At 36.8% G+C, this 22525-nt stretch overlaps 1 protein-coding gene across 23 annotated transcripts in view; it reads left to right on the forward strand.

Moving 5' to 3' along the window:
* The window catches only part of znf536 (zinc finger protein 536), a 496275-nt gene that overhangs the window by 389292 nt on the left and 84458 nt on the right, over positions 1-22525 (forward strand). For 22 of the 23 annotated variants that reach the window (XM_073907215.1, XM_073907216.1, XM_073907219.1 and 19 more), the window contains 2 exons: positions 983-1141; positions 9210-10910. In XM_073907215.1, the coding sequence (XP_073763316.1) occupies positions 983-1141; positions 9210-10910 (1860 nt within the window). Of the gene's footprint in view, positions 1-982; positions 1142-9209; positions 11565-22525 lie in introns of those variants that run through there. The other variant, XM_073907234.1, reaches the window with a different exon arrangement.

A 22525-nucleotide genomic window follows, 5' to 3' on the forward strand; every position in this document is an offset into this window, starting at 1 on the left:
AACTTCTAAATTGACCTTGTTTTTTTAAATAATTTTAATAAAACTTTTATAATATTAGTATGAGATTATTGTCATATATATATATATATATATATATATATATATATATATATATATATATATATATATATATATATATATATATATATATATATATATATTCTCATTCATTCATTTATTCATTTATTTAATTTAATTTATTTTTTGATTATTTATTTATTCATTTAATTAATAGTTTAATAGTTTAAATTAAAACTTTTTCAATGTAAATTCATTGCAATTAAATACAAAAATAAATATATAGGAGGCAACTGTAACTTCTCAGAGGACCTGACCTGGTCTTGTATCCTTTTAACTTCGCTGGAGTGTCAACCGCTTCACACAATACGAGATCCCCCTGTAACTCACCATGGTGTAACACTGCTGACATCTCACATATAAGCACAGTGACTAATTATCTCCAAGTGTGGACTTGTTGACACTCTTAGACATTATTGGTGTGACAATTGCTCAATCAGAGCGGCCCTTCGTTATCACCGTTTCCCATCAAGCTCCCAGCCGACGTCACCTGTCAAAACCAGGGCGCCACGCAAAAGCGAAGACCCTGTTGCTGACATGGCTGTTTTCTCCTTTTTTTCCCCCCTTGTATTGTTCATTTCAACACAATCTGCCATATGCTTCCCACTACAGATGATGAGAGGCTGGATAAAACGTTGGGACGTGAGTGTACTTGGGCGGGGGTCGGGGTGATATCTCTAAAGAAAGCTTCTGAACTGTCAGCGTTCTGTCAGGTTGCGGAGTGGGGGGGGGACGGGGTGCACATGAACTTATTGATGTGTTTGACTTTGTGTGGCGTTAGCAGATTTGGGTGGCAAACGCTGAAAGCATGGAGAACAACAGAAGAAACAGAAGTCTCTAGTGTGCGTCTGGTTTGAAGTGAGAAAGAACAGTCTGTGAATTATGTTTCTATGTTTTTTCTCAGATGTCGGTGATGAGATGGCGAAACCTGTGAGTGCTGTCCAGCCCCCCACTACTCAGCACCGGGACAGGAGTGTGGGTTCAAGCATGAAGGACTGCCCCTACTGTGGCAAATCTTTCCGCACCTCACACCATCTGAAGGTCCACTTAAGAATACACACAGGTGAGAGAGAAGTCTGTGAAGGCAAACCCAATGCATTTTACACACCTTTAAATCTAATCAAATCAAACAAAATCATCAATGTGTTTTGTAATGGTTACATATGTAATGCATGTATTTTAAATCATTTTAGTTATGTTTAAGTTATTTCTTCAAAATAAGAAAAAATATATATACAATTATAAAGAAGAAAAAATTAAGAGAAACAAAAAATATTTAATATTTTGTTTGAATTTAAATGTATTATCTTTCTGTTTCTAGACTATTAAGAAAGAAAGAAAGAAAGACAGAAAAAGAAAGAAAGAAAGAAAGAAAGAAAGAAAGAACGAAAGAAAGAAAGAAAGAAAGAAAGAAAGAAAGAAAGAAAGAAAGAAAGAAAGAAAGAAAGAAAGAAAGAAAGAAAGGACCAATTTTATTTTTGTTTTCCACATTTCATCCAACTATAGGTTGAAACAACCAATCATTTTTGGGGCCCTATCATACACCCGACGCAATAAGGCGCAAGACAATTTTTGGCGTGATTTGCTGCTTTTTTTAGACCAGCGCAACCCTAATTTTCACTTTTTGCGCCACATTGTTTAAATACCAATTCCAATTGCGTCACTTTATGGACTCGTTAGTGTTTTAGTCTATAAGGCACATTGTTGGCACGTTGTTATTTTGAAGCACTGAAATAGACCGCCCCATTGACCAACAGAAAACTGGTCTAAAGTCCAGCACAGAGCGCCTTAGTTATGCACCTATGCAAGTCCAAACGCTTACATATGTCTTAATACATACAGGATGTACACAAATATCTTTACAAATGAAAAAAAAAAAGGATTAAAATGTTATAAAAATTATTAGCTACTACATAAATATAAAAACCACTGCCTCCATGTCTTCTTCACGTCAGCGGCTTTTTTTTCAGTTTATTCATGACAATTTGCTTATGTTTAATGTTACTATTATAAGCAGTATTGTTTACTATATGCATATTTATATTTGTTTTATTAAAAATAAGTTTGAATTCCATCTGCTGGTTTTTGGAGACGTATGCGTCACTATATGGGCATAAAAATAGGATGTGTGCTTAGATATAACTTTTTATTGTTAATTTATTAGTTTGCTGGAAATCAGAACTGAATTTAGAAAAAAATGTTTTGAAACAAATCTTTGCGCTTAACAAATGAAATTAATTATGTAGGCTGATGGATGTCTTCAGTGGAGAGCGTTCAATACCGTTTCCTTACTCCACAAAAGTAAAGGAGTAAAGAGTAAAAGTAAAGTAATAGGAAAGTAAAGAATCCGAATTAAGGAGGCTCGTTCTTTATCATCACACTGCAGATGGTCTGTTTAACTGTTTTCTTGCTTGTGAAGCGTTCAGTTTTTCCAAAGTCAGTTATTTTTTACAAAGTCCACCATGTAAATAGCGAATGTGTCATGGCTCGAAGCAACTGACTCTTAAAGGCAATGTGAGATGAGACTCTGATTGGTTTAATGCACGTTATGCTCGAAACACATTCATAACTCATTAAGAGAATAAGCACAACTCTGTTAGACCACGCAAACCCTAATTTTCCATCATTAAAATAACAAAAGTGGATTCAGGCCTTGAAGTTTACCCTTTATGTATATGTATTAACTAATTTCAATTCATTTCAGTTCAGACTTGTTATTTTAGAATAACTGGTTTGAAAATGAAATTAGAATGTTTGATTATTCTGAGTTGGATGTATTTTGCTTTATTCATTAGTATTGGAAAAACGCATAGGTGAGATGTGAGAGAGAAGTTCATGAAGAAGATATTTTGACACATACAGTACATAAAGTCCACATGCAGATAGTGAAGTACATACAAGTATACAACCTATTTAGAGTTATTCCCAGCATTAATGATGCACATTTTAAAAAAGCCCACTTTAGTAGGACTGAAAATCTCTGAGCCCATAAATGAACCGCAGGTATGTGAGGGAGAACAGCGGCCCAGCAGAGTAATGATGTGAGCAGTGCTGGTCCAGTGGCTGTCAGGAGACCCTCCTGTTCCACCCAAGAGCAAGGCTGAGGCTCACTAGCAGGCACAGCTGGCCTAGTTAACATGCAGGATAACCAGGATAAGCACTCTGAGGTCACCTTAGATTCAGCACACTGCTGGCTCTGTTTATGGGGAACAGTGTACGTGTAAACATTTAAGCGATAGTTTTTATGTGTAATATTATTATTATTATTATTATTATTATTATTATTTGTAATAATAATAATAATAATAACATTGTAGTTATTTTGTACAGTGTAAAAAATGCAGTGTTCCACACAAATCAATTAAGTTAACATAGCACATTTTAATATATTGAACATAAAAAATTAAGTTTCCCAAAAAAAATCTCCAGAATTTTGTTGTTTCAGCTCATTTTAACTAGAAAAAATAGTTTAAATAAGTGGCAAAAATCTTTGTTAATTTTTTTTGAGTGTAGATCAATCAAATATATTAATACTAATACTAAACTTTGTGCTACTACTATTAATACAATAAAATAAAACACATTTAAATAAATTAAAATAAAATAAAATAAAACAATAATAATAATAAATAAAATATTCTTTTGACCACAAGAAACTTAATTATACCTGTAACAAAACTCTCATTAATAGTAATAGACTATAATAAGCTGACGTATTTGCAAAGCAGATGGGAGCCTTCAGAGCCATCTAGGTGCTCAGAGAGGGCCTGCACTATTTTAAATAACAATAATAATAATAATGATAATAATAATAATAATAATAATAAGAAGAAGAAGAAGAAGAAGAAGAAGAAGAAGAAGAAGAAGAAATTGTAATATTTATAGGATTGAAAAATAGAGAGAAAAATAGAAAAATAGAGAGAGAGGTGGAACTTCCCCATGACAGTGCTGATCAATGCATTCGATGGCTAAATCTTACAAGGTGTTGTTGAAAGTTTTAAAAAAAATGCTTGTTTTATGTTCTTCTATATTTTCCTCCCTGTCAGGTCATTGATATTTCCACTGACTCACTCATACAGACAGCCTCTTGCCCCATCTAATGGTATAACAATGAAACCTCCACAGAAGTCAAAATCACAATTACTAACACACAGACCATTTCTCACAAGCAAATTTTGAAGAACACTGTTTATATCTACATACACCAGTACTTATACTAGACCAATGAGCGTCATTTTATGGGTGAGATCTGGAACACCTGCGCATGTTCACAGTGAAGCTTTAATCATAAAAAGGACAGCTATAAAAATAGGAAGAAGAAAAAAAGAAAGAAGCAGCTTTATAAATTCAGCAAATAATGTGAGGTCAATCCGCGCTTCTTTACTTAACTGTAAATGGAAATCACTCGCAGCTCAGGGAATCGATGGTTGTTACTTTTTTGGTATGTGCATACAAGGAAGAGAGCAGACCACCCAGATGGTATTTGTCCCACTTAATAAGAAGCACATAGCTGCGCTATTCTGGAGCATTAAGCTTGATTATAAGGCATGCTTAACAACAGAGCTGATGTGTAACTCTCTCAGCCTGCAGTATCTTCACCTTCTGTTGTAACAAGCACAGGAAATAGTATTAATTTTCAGTACGGCATTCATATGAAGTCTGCAGAACGCTGTCATCTGCATTTGTTATTATCTAATATGGACTGCGAGGCAGTTATAAAGAGCAATTTCCCCTGAAATGACTTGCAGCAAGAATTATATGAAATGGAATGCAACGTACAACTTAAAAACTGCACAAATGAGAGTGTTAAACATTTAGGCAATGACAGGCTGTCGCAGTGAAGTGTTTAAGTTTTCTTTAAACAGAGGGGTTAAGGCTTTGGACAGGCTGGCTGTATCGTCCTAGCAGGAGAGCAGCGGATGGAGTGGGGAAATATGTTTCTAGCTGAGGGAGGTTGAGTTATGCCTGCTCGGAGCAGGGGGTAAGGGTCCCCAGTAGAGCCGTATTTCAGCCGAGAGGAAACAGAGGCCCTCGTCCCAAGCCTCCGTTAACTCACTCACTCTCTCTCTTTCTGCTCGCCGGGACGGGCCACGTGTGTGCGGTGCGGCCAGAGAGCGCTTACAGGCGGACGCTTCTCTTTCTGTCGATGCAGCAATTTACGCGGACCCTGATGTACTTGCAAGATGTGTGACTCTTTGCTGATCGGTTATAGGTTTGTCATAAAGATTCCCGGCTGACAGGAATCAGAGATATGGCGCAGGTCTCGCTCGAGCTCTGCTCGAATAATTTACTGGAACAACAGGCCCTTCCAATCAGGCTGAAACTATGCCGATGACATTAAACAAATATCCTGCCCTGATTTAAAGCAATCAGACATGCGGATGACACAAAGCGGGCCTCAATCCCGACGCCGTTATCCCATCACAATGGCGTTGCTTACTGAGGAGGCCAGGGCATTGTGCGACACAATGTTAGATTAATGACTCTCTAACGTCGGCTTGAAAGGAATGAAGTGAATTTAAATTTCTCCAAAAGTTAAAGAGCTAATGTTACAGTATTAATTTCCTCTCCAACAGTGAGCGGGAAAATATCCATTAGTGAAATTAAGCACAGTTTTCTAGGTAGCTAACATTGTGCAGCGTATAGTGTGGGGCCACAGCTAATGAACACTGCAGTGGGTGATATTTCATTATACAAATTAATGCTCACATTTTAATGGGAAAGTCACATAATGAATCTAGGCTTCAGTGACAGCAATTAGAGACACAGATTGTCCCCTTCTGGACAAGGCAGTATTTAGCAGTAAGCAGCTGTAGATAAAAAATAAAAAGGTCCTTGCTCCTGACAATGGCTACGCATAACTTGAGGCTATGGGAGAAGCAAGATGCCAGACGAATCACCTTTGTTTGAAGGGAGACAGAGGACAGACAGGCATCGGCCGTGCCGGTTCACCTTGGTGATCGGGAGCCATTACGCATCTTGATCGAGACTTGGACTGAACCGAGGAGAGTTGGCTTGCACGGCTGGATGGAGCTTTATGGTTGCATCGAACAACGTTTTAAAGGTTTGCTTTGAAGAGAGAGAGAGGGGGAGCCATTAAACTCAGGTCTGTGGTCAGTTGCTACTGTTCCAAACCATAAGCATTGTAAATTACAAAGGTCACTCGGCAGACTCCCGGTAGGAAATTTCAAGGTATTACTAGCGAGTCCTTTCCTGCTGCATGGTTAGTGGTTTTGTTCTCGTTCTTTTTGGTTTTGTTTTCGTTCCCTTTCGTAATGCGTATTTGCTAAGAACATGGCGAGTTAGTTATCTAAAAGTCTTTAAGATGAATGGAAGGATTGAAGTAATGGGGCATACAGTAAAGGGTAATTTCAAATGTAAATAGAAGTTGTGGGTATGATGTGGAGGGCTTGAGAACTCGAACACCTTGACATTCTTGTTTCTACATTTGGCGTAGATTATGGGGCGGAAAAAAAAGACATCTATTTTTCCAGTGCAGTCAATCTCTCTCTCTCTTTATCCCCCTGTGGAATGCAGGCTGTCTTTTTACCCTTCTGTAAAGCCATATGGAAATTCATCTTAAAGTGTGTCATATCTATTAACTGTTTTAATTGCACTTCTGTAAAGGCTGCAAGTGTTTACTCTGAACCGTTACTATGGAGTCATGACAAATCACACAAATCCATATGAAATCAGTTTGCGCTGGACTTCTTCAAGTGTTAAGTCTGAAAGCGCTCTGTTTGAAGTGAACTTGCAAAATGATAATGGATATGTACTACTCACAGTGAGAGGTCTCTGCAATTTATATAAAGCCTGTCACACTATAGCAGATGGCAATTTGATATGTATTTTTTCCTCCCTATTTTTATTAACGCAGTCCATCAGGCGTAAGAGTGAGCTTTGGAAACTTTTTTCTTTTTAGTTTTGCAGACTCTCATTGCAAAAGATGAAAAAATAATAATCTCTTTACCTCTCTGCCTTGGCGATCCATTTTGTTTCCCTGAGGTTGTGTTGTTTGTGTGGATATCAATTAAAAGTGGATTAACGGGTACATAATGACCTTTAGCAGTAAATTGTGTGTAATGTTGCAAGGCAGGATACAGTATATTCCCCAGATGTCACACGTGCCCCTGACGTATGATGGAGCAGATGTCTTACTGAGCCCAAATGGTGCACAAAGAACATGCCACACGCACAGAGACTTGCACAGGCACTTCAACACACCCTCACAACCAGCGATATGTTTAGAAATAGCAAAACATAGGCCTGATTGGTATGAATTTTAGTTTTTACTAAAAATTCGTAATACATTACCACAACATATGTCTTAATATGCTTTTTTTATTACAAATAAATTAAGACGTTATCAGTATTTTCATAATCAGGCACACAAGATGGGGTGGAGAAAAGCAGATCACTCTAATTGTACTCTAATTTTGGGTACAGAATATCATTCCTTCCAGTTAAAGGAACTGAAAATGATCATTTGCATCAAGGACGTTTCCTTATTGAATCACACCAAGCCTCTGTTATCCTGCTCAGAGGATAAGCAGTTATTGGGTTAAAAGCTCATCTTGTATGATGTCTTTTGAATATGCGCTTCAAACACTCTTGTGTAAAAGAACAAAAGACGGCTCCCTATCCCTTTTTTATATTCCCTTTCTCTCACCCTCTCAAATTGCCCTTCACTATATGTCCCTCCGTATGTTTGTTCCTTATCAATATAGTATTGAGTTTGTGTTTGCAATCCTTTATTTAGGAAGCTGTGCAGTGGGTCTGCAGATCTTCCATTCTTTTTCTGGAATGGCGCCCTCCAAATAATGATAAATTACTTGAGCACTATGCCATTTGCTAATTATATCCATGATTTACTACAGAGCCAGACTTAAATCATTCAATTCAGTCTTGCGTAACAATGCAACATTTTTTCTGGGTTAAAAAATGTTTTCCATGTGTATAATCTAAGCGTTTATAGCCGCGCACACACACACATTGACAAACATGCTTTTATTTTCATTTTCCCATATCTCTCGAAACACCCTCCCTCACTGTCTTTTTTTTTTCCCACCTCGCACGACATCATTTCATTCCTGAAACATTACAGGGACTCAAAAATCAAGCCTTGCATTTAGTTTATTGCTTATTGATCTTATAAATCTAGCTTTCATTCCGAGCCTATTCTAATTGTTGTCAGAATGTATTTTATATCGATATTGATTAGATCATGCAAATGCAATTTAGCCCCTTTCTCTTGTTAAAAGCTGCTCTCTTTTTGCTTTTAACAAGAATTCTTGTACATTTGCATGTGTTTCTAAACTGCCTGCATGCCTACTTTTACAGTACATTTCATGCTGGTTAGCATTTTGTAATCCGCAGTGTGAGGCTGCCTTGTGAGGAATGCTCATGTGCACCACATATGGTGTGTTTATATCATTTAGACTATCTTCGCTCTCAAATGAGGGACTTTTATTGGGTGCATTTTGGACTGAGGGGTCACAGTTGTCCTCCAGGGGGAATAGAGAGCTACTGTGGGGCTTGATTTATCCTCACAATGATAAACTGCAAATAGAGAATGTCCACAGAACAACTCCACCACCAAGGTAGAGGCTTGACAGCAGACAAGGCCAGGGGAGAGACAGAAAGTGAGAGAGAGAGAGAGAAAGACAGCAGAAACCAGCAGCACCACAAGCCTGCAGTTCCCCATGTGAACAGAGATAACATCCAGACAGTTTTGTTGTCAGTTGAAAATATGATCTCTGTAGTGGACTGAAGGCACCATATGGTGTTATGTTTTTTATGGCACTGACGTGAGTGATGGCTCACTCCTAGGATCTGGATTGAGCTGGATCGACCCGTATTGAAACTCCTCCCTCCTCTCAAAAAGGCTGATGGACTGTTTGCTAAGTGATGAATGTGGTCGAATGCTGCAGAATGTGAGATTTAAAGAGTCTTGACGTAATCCTTGACATGATTCCTGTCAAATATTTACATGTTATTTTTCTTTCTGCTCTTCTTCTGACAGGTGGAACGAGCCCAGAGTTCCTGCTGAGCTTGTTGGCACCTATATTATTACCTTTGTACTGACATCAGCTCCTGTCTGTCTTTGTTTCTTTCTATCACTCTCACTCTAGGTGAAAAGCCCTACAGGTGCCCTCACTGTGACTATGCAGGCACTCAATCAGCTTCCCTGAAGTACCACCTGGAGCGCCATCACCGTGAGCGGCAGAACGGAAGTGGGCCCTCGGCCAACCATCCTCCATCATCTGAACACAAGGATGACCACAACAAGAACAGCGGTGGGACAGGGGTTTTTGCTCGTCCTGATGTCCTTCGCGGGGTCTTCAAAGGCATGATGCCCTCTGGTCTTGACTTCAGAGGAGGTCAAATGCTTCCACACCAGTGGGCTCCACCAGGAATGCTCTCACCTAGAGACAGAGATCGTGAAAGGGAGCGCCATGGACCGGGGCCAGAGCCCACCACGGAGAACATGAAGAGTCCCGAGGGACCTGGTTCTGCAGCGGACAGTCCTGCTAGCTTCTCTGACCTCGGTCGGGCCTACCAGAGTATGGTGGGAAATGGAGTCAACTTCCAGGGCTCCCTTCAGGCCTTCATGGACAGCTTTGTGCTCAGCTCTATGAAGAAGGAGAAGGAAATGAGAGAGAGTCAGCTGCACGGTCAGCACTTTAGCCAGGAGAATGCAGAGATCAAGACCAAAAGATCCAGCGAGGCCAACCAGGAAGAAAATCCCACCAGTGACATTAAACCAGCTGAGGGTGGCCGTTCACAGTATGAGCCCCTGGATTTGTCTGTTAGGCCTGAAGCGGGGACCCTTCCTGGAACCTCTATCACCATCCAGGATAATGTCGCCTGGCATGGTTGCCTCTTCTGCTCCTTCACAACTGCCTCTGTAGAGTTGATGGCCCTCCACCTGCAAGCCAACCACCTGGGTAAAAGCAAATGTGGGCCAGGCAAAGATACTAAGGAGCACCTCATGGGAGAGCCTTCCCATGTGGGCAAAGCTACTGGCTTGGCTCCTCCACCACCAGGCCTTCTTCATCACCATGAGGGAGCCCCGTCCAGGGACAGAGAGACTGAGTCTGGGGATCCAAAGGGACAAGCAGGCTGGTCCAACCATCTGGATCAGCCCCCGCACGGAGCCTCCATGGGAGCATTCTCCAGTGACTTCTACAAGCCCTTTGGTCCTGTGTATGATGGCTCTGCTAGAGGGCCTGTTGGATATCTGGACCAGCAGCAAATTCAGCCTAACGACATGGGTGGTCAGGGCCCTTTGGATGACCTATCCGACAAGGCTTCCTGCAGTGAGATAGAGGCATCTGAGGAACACGGTGGCCAGTCTGAGGAGGATGAAGTGAGTCGTGACAAATCCTTACCCAACCCCACTGCGACAGAGAGACACATGCATTCAGATGACGAAGAGGAAGCAGATGAAGAAGAGGAGATGGAGATGGGTGATGCTGAGGAGGAGGATCGTGGATCCATGCAAATGCTTCCTCAATCTCCATTGTCAGGAAAGGACATCCAAAGATGCAAGCTAACTGTAGGCCCTCAAAGCTCAGGGCTTTCTCCTCCTCAAGCTCCCACCCCTGAGAAGCAGTGGCAGCAGCAAGCAGGCCTGGGTCTTCTATCTTCAAGCGGTGGTCCCCCTGGCCTGGTTAAGCCTGATCAACCCCACCTCGATCACCAGATGAACATGCTATCTGTCCTGCGGGCCTACAGTTCAGAGAACCTCGCAGCCTTCAACGGAGGTCTTGGTGGAAGCTCCAACGGAGGAAGCGGTGGCACCAGCAACATGAAAAGAAACGACCCCTCTGGTGAGTATGACAACATAAACCCCTGTTTTTGTATCATAAATCAATAACCAATGCCGTTCAAAATGACTCACTCTTATACATACACACTCCCTAGCAAGTAAACACATGATATACACTGCATTATGAGTCGCACATCCTCACTGCACAATCTGCTATTTCTTATTTGTGAACCAATTACACATGGAGACATTTGCTCACTGTCACCCTCATTGGTCAGAAGCGCACTAATACAGAAACTCTCTAAAGGGGCAAGATTTGCTTTTGAGCCATTTCAACCTTATTTCAAGCAAGTTTAGAGACCATCAGGAAGACAAAGTAACATATTAATCTTTATTATATTGTCATTTTACAAGAGCTCCAGTCCCACCCTCTCTTTCCAGCCTCTTTCTGGGAATAAGGGCGCCTGCTTTGAAACAGACCAGGAGCTGATGGTCCCTGTGTCATCTCTAGCACACAGAACTTAACTATCTTAGCTTTCATAAAGGCCTCTCCCAAAAGCCCATTACTTTATAAGAGTCTGGGATCTATGGCCTTGTGAAAAATGATCTGTCAGCTTTCATGATTCTGCTAAGGTTACTGGTGCTCCTTGAGACTTCTGTGTTTCACACTGCCCTTTCAGAAAATTTGGTGATAAAAAGAAAAAGAAAGTAACTGTGAATGAAAAAAGAAAGAGAGTAAATCTCCAGGAATTGAATTTGTAGTTTGGTTTGGCTGGCTGTAGTAGAAAGTAAGTGAGTGCCACAGCCTTTAGATGTCCTTTTGTAAGAGTATTTCTTACAGCTGAGAAATTACATTTGCTGAAAGAAAAAAAAAAAGTCTGATATACTTAAACACACCTATCATCCATTTTCATGTTCCTCCTAATATATTATTAATTAAAAAGACAACTAATTGTCTATGCGAGAGTTAAGATAGACGTTCTTAGTTTGATGCTTTACATTGGTGTTCTTACTTGAGCAAACATAGAGGAAGAAGGCAGATTTTCTTTTTTTTGCTCTCAGTAAAAGTCTTACTGCAAATAGGTGTAGGATTAAACTATTGCAAGTATTTTACAGGCATTTTATTAAGCTGCTTTGTTGTCGCAAATCATAATACTTACTTTATTTAATTTGGAACAATCAAACTGTTCATTCAAGACAGTTCATTTGTGTTGTGCTTGATTAGTAACCACAAATTCATCAACGCTGATTTGGGTAATACACAGTCAGTACAGATGTCAGTAAAATATTGTTAAATGTTAAATACTATTAATTTGTATTTAACAAATATAATATAATATATTAAATCGGGTGTATAATAATAATAATAATAATAATAATAATAATAATAGCAATAATAATAATAATAATAATAATAATAATAATAGCAATAATAATAATAATAATAATAATAATAATAATAAAATAATAATAAAAATAGCAATAATAATAATAATAATAGCAATAATAATAATAATAAAATAATAATAAATAATAGTAAAAATAGCAATAATAATAATAATGATAATAATAATAATTATTATTATTATTATTATTATTATTATTACTATGTTTATTATTTTATTATTATTATTATTATTATTATTATTGCTATTATTATTATTATTATTATTATTATTATTATTGTTATTATGCTGTTTATGAATTATTATTGTTTTCTTTGATTAGACATTTGGATCTCTATTCCATCATAATGTTTACCACAAGTGAGTCATCCGCTAACACTCACGTCAGCTGAACTAGTCGATAATGTGAGTCAGTTGTGTGTGCAAAAAAAGCAGGCAAAATCTCTAGTCACTCGGTAATAACCTTGGAAAAACAAAAAGTTAAAGAGATGAACAAATATTTGTATAGCCGTATCAAGGAATCTCGCCACTGTGATATTTGGAAGTAACAAAATGAAGGCAGACCAAGATCCTTTTTACTCAAACTTTCAAACATGAGACAAATATATCAAAAAGAGAAGTGTGAAGTCTGAAGATTGTCACGTGTTCCGCAAAATGGTTTACATTAACAATTAATGGTGCTTTTGACCTTTCAATTATGGAAAAATCTGTCTGTCATGGAGGAACCTGTTGCATTTTTAATATTTAGAGGAGGTCATTCACTTGGCTGAAAATGAATGCTAGTATTTTGTCATCGCAGTGAATGTACCGTATTGTAATATCCTTCTTTAATCAAAGACATTTGAAAAGTGCCCTTGTGACGTCCTCCTCTCCTGCTGCTGTGAAAAGGGACTGACCTTTAGAGATAAGGCTTTGTCTGGAGAACAAAAGTTTTTTGTTTGCCATTTTTAAAGCATGACTCCATCAGTTTGTTGCTGGTTGATGCTGATGGGCAGCCGAGCGCCTCTGTATACGCCGAGACAGTGTGTGGGCATGTTTGAGTAGTACATACAGTACAGTAAAAGCATTGAATGACCATGTGCACAATTCAACAGACAGTTTATTCATCCTTTTCTGGAAGGAATGTGCTAGTATTACTGCTGAACCTGTGTATGTGTTTATGTGTGTTTATAATAGAGAGTAAGAGATTTGGCACTCTGATGAAAGTATTCTACTTCAAACTTTTTATCTGGTGATCCCCGAAATAACAATGCCAGTGACTTGCGACCCCCAATACCCGCTGAGGTGGTTATAAATATATAAACCTGGCACACAATGGTGCACACATACCAATAGTCCCAAGTCTATTCATTGTTTAATTTTGGAGAACGCCACTCGAAGACCATCCTCCATATTTTAATTTAATTTTGATGTACGTGAGGGCCGTAAAGGTGTCTGAAAGTTTAACCTGATGCTATAAAATCAATGTTCTGTGTCTTTAATATAACATAATCGCCCCAGGGGTCACTAACAAACGCATTTATATTGCTTTTTACTTATATGTTATTTTTTTTTAAATGTATTTTTAGCTATTTTTTTTCTTCTGAAGGTTATGGATAAAATATGGTAATTCTAATAGTTTAATAAAGTGAATTTGATTTTTGGAATTCACCAAGAGATCCCCCTTATTGTATCACGACCACAGGAACCACTTCTCTAGAAATGTATGATTTCTAACAAAATATGTTCAATCCTTAAGTAAAAGGCAAAATATTTAGGTTTTAAATATTGGACTTGAATTCAAATGCATATAAAATTAACTATTTTGTTTTAACTTATTTAAATGTATTTAAATATTTTTTTTTTACTGAAGAGCTAAACATAATTCTATTGTAATTAATAGAATAATTAATAGAAAAAGATACTTAGTTTGTTTTTGTATTGTATGTAATGTATGCATGTTTGTATACATTACATGTTACTGCCAACCTAGGCTCATTCTAAAAATGTAACGCTATATACATTTATGGAGATCATGAAATACATCCCAGGAGCTACGTTTTTGCAGTTTTTGTTTTCACAAATCCACCAGAGAAGGCGCTGTATATGCTTTTTGAGATCTTAAATTTGTCTCCCTTAACCTAACCGACAGTTTTAAAAAGCAATTCAAAAAAAGAAAAGCCCTTGCCTGATTTTTACCAAGTTTTCAGATTTTACCACATTCTCACCCTGTTATTGACTTGTTGATTTTGTTTTTTGGCTTCTATTTTTGTCTTACCCGCTTTCTGGAACTATTTCTCACCGCATTCGAACCCTATAGTCGTGGTTAATTTCTCTTTGCATTTCAAGTCCACTGACATACATGGCGAGCTAACTGGTCAAACTGGTAACAGCGGGAAAGCCATCCGTACAGATGTAATCGGTCTGCTCATAAGGTTGAAAAGGAATGGCATCATACCGTCCTATTGTGTTTGTTTTAAAGACGTGATGCAGCCATATGTACTTCTGGATACATAATTTATGATCTCCAGAAATGTATATAGGACTATGTTTTCAGAATGAGCCAATTTTGGTTACTGCATTACTACAGATCATCACAGTTCACACCTCACCAACATTATTCATATCTTGAATTTTACAGAAAGAGATAAAAATGTCACAAAGACTAAAGCTTATGTTTTTGTTTTTTTGTTTGTTTGTTTGAATCCCAAATAGATATAAAATATCATGCTGGCAGATTTATTTGATCTTGGGGTTTTTTGTGCTTGGGTCTGTTGTCTAAAATTGAGTGAAACACATTCTGTATACGATTCCTTGGGGCTGGGCATAGATGAAGCAAAAATCCCTCTGAAAATTTAATTCAGGGCAAAATATGATTATCTGAAGTGGCTTGGCATTAGGTTTGTATGCAAATAAAGCATAAATCATTAATATTTAGAAATCTCAGCTGAATATGGTATGCCTTGACATCCGGAATGGAGTGAGTGAGAGTCATTTCAAAGTGACACCCTCATTATTATAACGCTTTTATAAGACACGCAAACACATTTATTCTCTCTTGCATATCAAGTATCTTACATTTGTTTTATTGTAGATTAACCTTCTTCCATACATAAAAGCAGCACACATTTTTCCTTACAAATTACTACAGAAATGTACCTAAATTACATTTAGATTCAACACTATTTTATTTGTTTTATTTATTTGTTTATTTGTTTAATTTTATTTTTATTTTATTTTATTTTTTATTTATTTTATTTTTTAAATATATATATATTTTTATTATTTTATTAATTTTTTTTAAATTTATTTATTTTATTTTTATATTTTATTTAATCTTTTTATTTTTTATTTTATTTCATTTTTATTTTATTTTAATTCATTTTTTATTTAATGTAATTTTATTTTATTATTTTTAATTTTATTTTGTTTTATTGCTTAATTTATTGTTTGCTTTATTTACTGCTTTATTTATGTATGTATTTGTTTAGTTAGTTAGTTAGTTAGTTAGTTAGTTAGTTAGTTAGTTAGTTAGTTAGTTAGTTAGTTAGTTAGTTAGTTAGTTAGTTAGTTAGCAAATATATGATTTATTATTTTATTGAAGCCAGGAACATATCGATTTACATAAGCATTAAGAGAGTGTATTTGTAGTAAAACATTGAAAAAAAAATAGTAATAATCATAGCTCATATTAATCATGCAGTATATCTGTGATTTAGTGGCGAGTTCTGTTAGACACCTCAGACTGTGTCTAGTCTAGTGGATTAGCTTTGTATTGTTCACATTGCTTAATGGCCTTGTTCCATTGTGCAAGGCAGCGATTGTGTAAGTGTATCATATAATCAATACCAGGTCTGTTAGTGGCATATCTTCATCTATACATTGCACACATCTCAAGCGCTGTGTTCTTTGTCTGCTTTCTTGTGCTCCTCTTTTGTCTTCCCCTTAATTTAACAACATATCATCACAAGCAACTCGTGTTATAATAACCAGACATCAGTCCCATCTATCTGCAGCACCTGTGTGAAATGTTAAGGCCAGTCGACAGTAAGACTTCAAGGTTTCTGTTATCAGTCTCTTTTTTATGCTTGCTGGTGTACTATAAGAATGGAAACGTGTCACCAGAAAAAGTGCTTTCATTTATTGTAAAGCACCACTTAGAGCAACGAAAAAGAGGAAGAATGAGATTATTAGTGGCCTTTGCGTGTGCTGCCATCGCTCTAACTGAGCTCTTCGCACACTCTTGCCCTCACCCGTTCTGTTTTTGTTGTTGTTTTCATTGTCGTGGTCGTCGTAGCTTGCAGTGTAAACAGTTATCTTGATTCACTCGCCCCGTCTCCATTAGCCGTCATGAAAAATGGCCACATTTAGATGTCTCACAGGAGCAGTTGTTGAGTGCACACTTGTGGTGTGGAGCACAGTTACCCGGCCTGTCTAAAACATGATGGATCAAAGTTTGTTGTGACAATTGCTAGATAAAGCAAATACAAATACACTGAAAAAATTTTTTTGTTGGATTTACTAATTTCTTAAGTGGTTAAGTGGTTGCAAGCAATTTACATGAGCTGAATTTAAACAAACAAATGAAATTTAGTAATGTTCAACTTAATTGGGGTGTTTAAATTCAGCACATATAAGTTCTTTATAACCACTTATCTTAAAAAAATTAGTAAATCCAATGAATCATTTTTTTCAGTGTATGATAAAGTAGAATATAGGTAATACTTTACTATAAGGTCTCATCAGTTTTCACATCAACAGTGAGGAATAGCTACGTTTGATTCAAATGGTATGTTAAAACCATACAACTGAGCTTTATTAATTGTCAGCTCTATTAAACTAGGTTGCGACTTGATTTTAATATTATACTGAGAAATTAACTTTACTTTGGATTAATAAATGCTTTACATGTAGTTTTGATTATTAGATTGTTTCAATTAGCTTATATTAACAAATGAAGACTTACTGAGGCGTTTTTCGTATTGAAAAAAATCAGGATTTGCTATTTTTTAAAATAGTTGTAAAAAATGTACTTGGGCTGTATTTAAACAAACAAATTAAGTTGAAAGTTACTAAATTTAATTTGTTTGTTTAAATACAACCCATATAAATTGTTGCAACAATTTTGCAGACAACATTTTTTCAGTGTAGGCCTGTAAAGAATCTGAAAGTTTCAGTCAATATACCAGGCGTTTTGTAGGCCAGATTCTTTTTTTCTTATTTTATTTTATTTTTTTTAGTTTTGTTTGAAAATAAATATATACTGGTATGTCCTTAAGCACTTGGTGATCACTCAAAGAAAAGTTTGCTGTTTGTTCAAAATAATTATTTAAAATGAGCTTTTTTGGGCACAACTTAATAGTTTTATGTTCAGTTAGCTTGAATGTGTAATGTTTTCGAATAGCGTAGACCTATATAAAATCAGAAAATTTTAAGTCAATATCTCAGGCATTTTGTTTAGTTTTGTTTGGAAAAAAAAAAAAAAAAAAAATATATATATATATATATATATATATATATATATATATATATATATATATATATATATATATATATATATATATTATTATGTCCTCAAGCACTTGGTACTGTGGTACGGTAAAAAAAATACATTTGCTGTTTGTTCAAATTACTTATTTAAAATGAGCTGAATTAACACAATTCTTGAGCTTTTTGGGGGAAAACTCAGTGGTTTTTATGTTCAATCCACTTAAAATTGTAAAAAAAAAAAAAAAAAAAAACTAAGTTAACCTAATTAATTTATGTTGTCTCAACACAAATCGAATGTGTGGAACCTAGCAACCCTTTTTTTCCTTTTTTACAGTGCAAAACCACTGTGAGTACAGTCTGAATGTTCTTCTCAAAGTTTAAATAATAAATAATCACAGTATTTTCATAAGGTGCCCTTAATTACACTGCAATACATGTTCATTATCACAGTATATTGTATTATAGAATATCAGAACATTAAAGTGAGTGCATATTCATCTTTAATCTTGGTTAGAAATCTACAATAACTGTTCTCACGATACAATTTGGGAACTGTAAAGAAGAACATGCATGACTTTTTTTGCTGATTATTTTGTAGACATCTGTTGAGAAATGAAATAACATGAAACAATTAGTTAAGTGTGAGGGAATTTTGTTCAGAGTTTTGTTAAAAGGGTCGTTCTTTCAATGGTTTTTAACTATGCCATTAAATCACAGTTCACCTGTTGCAAACCTGTTTTAGCTTCTTTCTTATGTTAAACAAAAAAAGAAGAAACTTTGAAGAATGTTGGCTAACCTTTGCTATCCATAGATTTTTTTTTTTTGCCTTTTATGGATGTTAGTAGCTATCTGTGTCCAATATTCTTCAAAATATAAATTTTTTGTTTAAAAGAAAAAAAAAAAGTTTAATGGTTTTGAAGCACTTAAGGGTGAGAATGATGGTGATTTTTGGGGCAAACTATCCTTTATTATTCATTAATAAAATAAAAATAAATACAATAAATAAGCTATTTTCCCCTCTTTAAGTCCATGGGAGTTCCCAATAAAGATAGTTGTGTGTGTGTGTGTGTGTGTGTGTGTGTGTGCACATTTGTGTGTGTGGCTCCAGATGCTAGTCAGGAGTACAGTTTTCAGCTGTCCAGCCAACACTCGCAATCCAGTTTTGCCACACACTCAAGACATTCCTCAAGTGATGTGTGTGTATTAGGCTAGAAAAAAAAGGAGATGGACAAAAAAAGGAAGATGAGAGGATGTAGAGAGAGAGATCAGACTTGAAGGACTGCTGAAAGAGGGGGCTGCTCACCCCAACCATCCTAGTTCATAAGGCCATGACACCCCCTGGTGGAAAAGCAGTGAACCCTGTCCCCATTCACTCCAAACCACTCAGTGAGAATGACAGATGATTGGAGACGGAGGAAGATAGAAGGAAATGGAGAGAAATGCGACTGGCTGTATGAAAGCGAGTCGAAAGACAGAAAAAGAGACGTATGCTTAGGAGGATCGCTTTATGTCTTTGCTTTTCTTCTTCTACGCAAATCCCTTCGGGTTTATCAATTTACAATGTGTCCTCCTTAATATGTCAAGGAAGACTCACAAACTTTAAAAAAAAGACCTTTATAAGTGATGCAGTTAAAGAAGATGTGTGTGAATGTGCTCGAGGTTTTCCTAGTGTTTTTATTTTAGCTCTTATCTTCTAGTGTGTGTGTGTTAGCATGTATCTTGCCCAGCAGACAGGAGTGGGTAGTTAAATGTAAATGGTGTTTAGTCACTAGTGGCCAATTATCACTGTCAGGAGGGTGTATGATCAGACCCTCTCTTGGGTGGGTCTTGACCCCAGTCTGGTGCGGGTCAGAGAGAGTGCACTACTTTCTGTCTTCCTGTCAGCCTTAAGTTCATGTTTCTCGCTACTTTGCTGACTTTTAACTTTATGTGCCTCTCATATGTGTGTCTTTCACTCTCTCTCTCTCCTTTTCAATCCACGAATGTGGTAATAAAGAGCTCGTGCAAGTGTGTTGTTGTTTGACCAGGTTCTATTATGATAATTAAAACCATATGGTGCCTGCAATGTGCACAGTGAACCCACAGATGTAAAGGAACAGACTTTCGCTTCGTAGCGAGGAACATGATGACACGTCCTCACATGCTTGCACAGACATCACACATCCACTTAAGTAACGTTTAGCATTAAACAGAGCGTTCTTGTTCATTCTGGACTTTTTTTTACTTTAAATATGATTAAAAATGTGGTTGTCAGCAGGTTCAGGTTAAGGATTTTACCTTTTTTACTTTAATAAATAAATAAATAAACTATAAAAACAAAAACAAAAACAAAAAATACATAAATAAATAAATGGATGGATGGATTACATTATACTGTTTGGGTAAAACGTGTATTTTAATAATTTTAGTTAATCAAATATACCCAGGATAAACCCTCCACACTTTGTGTTATGTTCATTAAAACCTAAAGGACACCTATTTTCCCCCTTTTTCAAGAATTAAGATGAGCCTTTCGTGTCTCCAGAATTTGTTGGTAAAGTTTGAGCTCAAATCACCCATCAGATTATTTATTATACCTTTGAGAATATTGGATTTTCTGCTCTGAACACAGTGTTGTTGTTTTTGTTGCCTGTGCCTTTAACCTCCTAGGGCTTAGTGGCCATATACATGGACAGCACATTTTAGTTCTTAAGTGGCTATTTAATATACTTTGAATGTTTTATATTTTGCTACAGACATACAGTGTCATCCTGCAACTGTTTTGCAGCGTATGAAATGTCTCAAACACTATTTTAACTGTCCAAAATGGGGAAAAAAAATCGTTTTTACTCTCTGATAGTCAAAATATGATCCAATTTTTTTCTCTGTTAAATATGCATTATAAAGCAGTCAGGAAAAAGTGTTTTATGTAAATTCAGACCTTAGGTCCACATATATGGATATAATTTTTTTTCTAAAAGTACATCACATAAAAAAATGATACTTTTTTATTCTAATTATGTTCCAATAAGCCCAAATAGCAAAGAGAAATACAAATGCATGTAAAAAAAACACCTTTGACCTTAGGAGGTTAAAGCTAATCCTCCCCAAACACCGTTCCCACGTGCCTGTTAGAGTGTGCCTCAATTTCTACCTCGGCTGCGTCAGATAAACAGCACAGTGACAGACATGAATGGAACAGATCTCACTTAACTTTTATAAGAAATACTATAGTAAGAACCTTCCCAATGATTATTTGATGTATTTTGTTGTGGAGTTAATTAAAGCCTTTCCACATTGATGAGTCCCACACAGTTTTGCGTGCACGTTTAACTTTGCACTGTTTCTGCATGGCAAATGTTACAGGAAACATGTTGATATCGATTGCTATATGGATATCCGTTATGGTAATGTACAAAAAATAAATATGATTTAACGTCCACAAATTGGAATTGAAGCATCTTCTTTTATAATTGTACTGACGTGCGACTGTGGTGACAAAGTAAAGACGGTAAAATCGATGTAATTCATTAAAAACATGCACTATTTTAAAAACATTTTAAACTTGTAAAACTCATTCTTGATCACATTTGATGATGATTGATGATCACAGAGAGCTGAACAGATCTTTTATTCCCAGTTGCTTTGCGCACGTCCTGTCTTGTTGATATGATTATACATGTTATTACGGAGACATGTTGATATGCGGCTGTCAATAAATTTGGTGGGTAGAGAAACCACACTCCAATGTCACGTTGTGGTCTAACTCATAATGGGAGGGATTGGATCCTATTTTAATGTCATGAAATTTTCTAAAAAGAGACTTGTTGTGTTTCTATCACTACAATATGACTGTGCACACACTATACCTACACACAGTTCTGTCCAAACAGCTTTCAAAAGATCATTTTCATCATAGGTCCCCTTTAAATGTAAGTTATAAATGCTGTAGTTATTAATAAGTAATATCATTTTATGTTTTACTTTTACAATTTTAGCTAACCGCAGCATCATCTTGAGTTGAACTAGCATCCTCATCCAGTTTTTTTAGTAACACAATTTGCTTCACACACAAACACACTACCGCACGTCACCTCAATGACACACTCATTTAACACATAGCAATTACTACTAAGTAATTATTGCGGCCTCCTAATTTACAGACAACTCGAACTATTACATACTCCAAGTGAGAACGAGAGGGAATCTAACACCGAACAGAGAAAATGTCTCTTGATTTGCTTTTTTTTCGCTTGCTGCTTGCCCCTGACTTTCATCTCCCTTTCGGTAAAAAGAGATCTCCACACTCAAAAAGCGGCGCGGGGATGAAACTTGGTAATTGCCAGTAATGCTGTCCTCATCAGGTGGCTAATTAACAGTAATATGGCTCGTGTTAGTCTGCTAGCATCCGCGCAGCCCGAACGTTCAGGCGACCGCGGAGAGGCGGGAGAAGCCGTCACACTCTGATGATGCGTACGGCCTGAGGGTCAGCCGGCCCGTGTTTTATGTACACATAATCCCTCCCGCGGGACCACAAGGCCTTCCGTAATCTTTAGCACCTCGCTGTCAATGCCGGGATGGTGGAATAACCTTAGAAGAACCAGGTTGTTAGATACGACTGATTTGTAAAAAGACTCTGAGACGAATCCTTCATCTCTGACAGATGACGTTTAACCTGTCACCGGGAGTTTAAATGCTGTCAGCCTCCGAGCACACTGTTGTGGTACATTTAAGAGCTGTCAAACAGTCTTATTACAGAGTAAAGGTAGACTCCTGACACGACACATCAGACTGAGCCCTGTCCCACGCTTCTCCATCTCAG

The sequence above is a fragment of the Danio rerio genome, chromosome 7 (assembly GCF_049306965.1).
Source record: "Danio rerio strain Tuebingen ecotype United States chromosome 7, GRCz12tu, whole genome shotgun sequence".
NCBI lineage: Eukaryota > Metazoa > Chordata > Actinopteri > Cypriniformes > Danionidae > Danio > Danio rerio.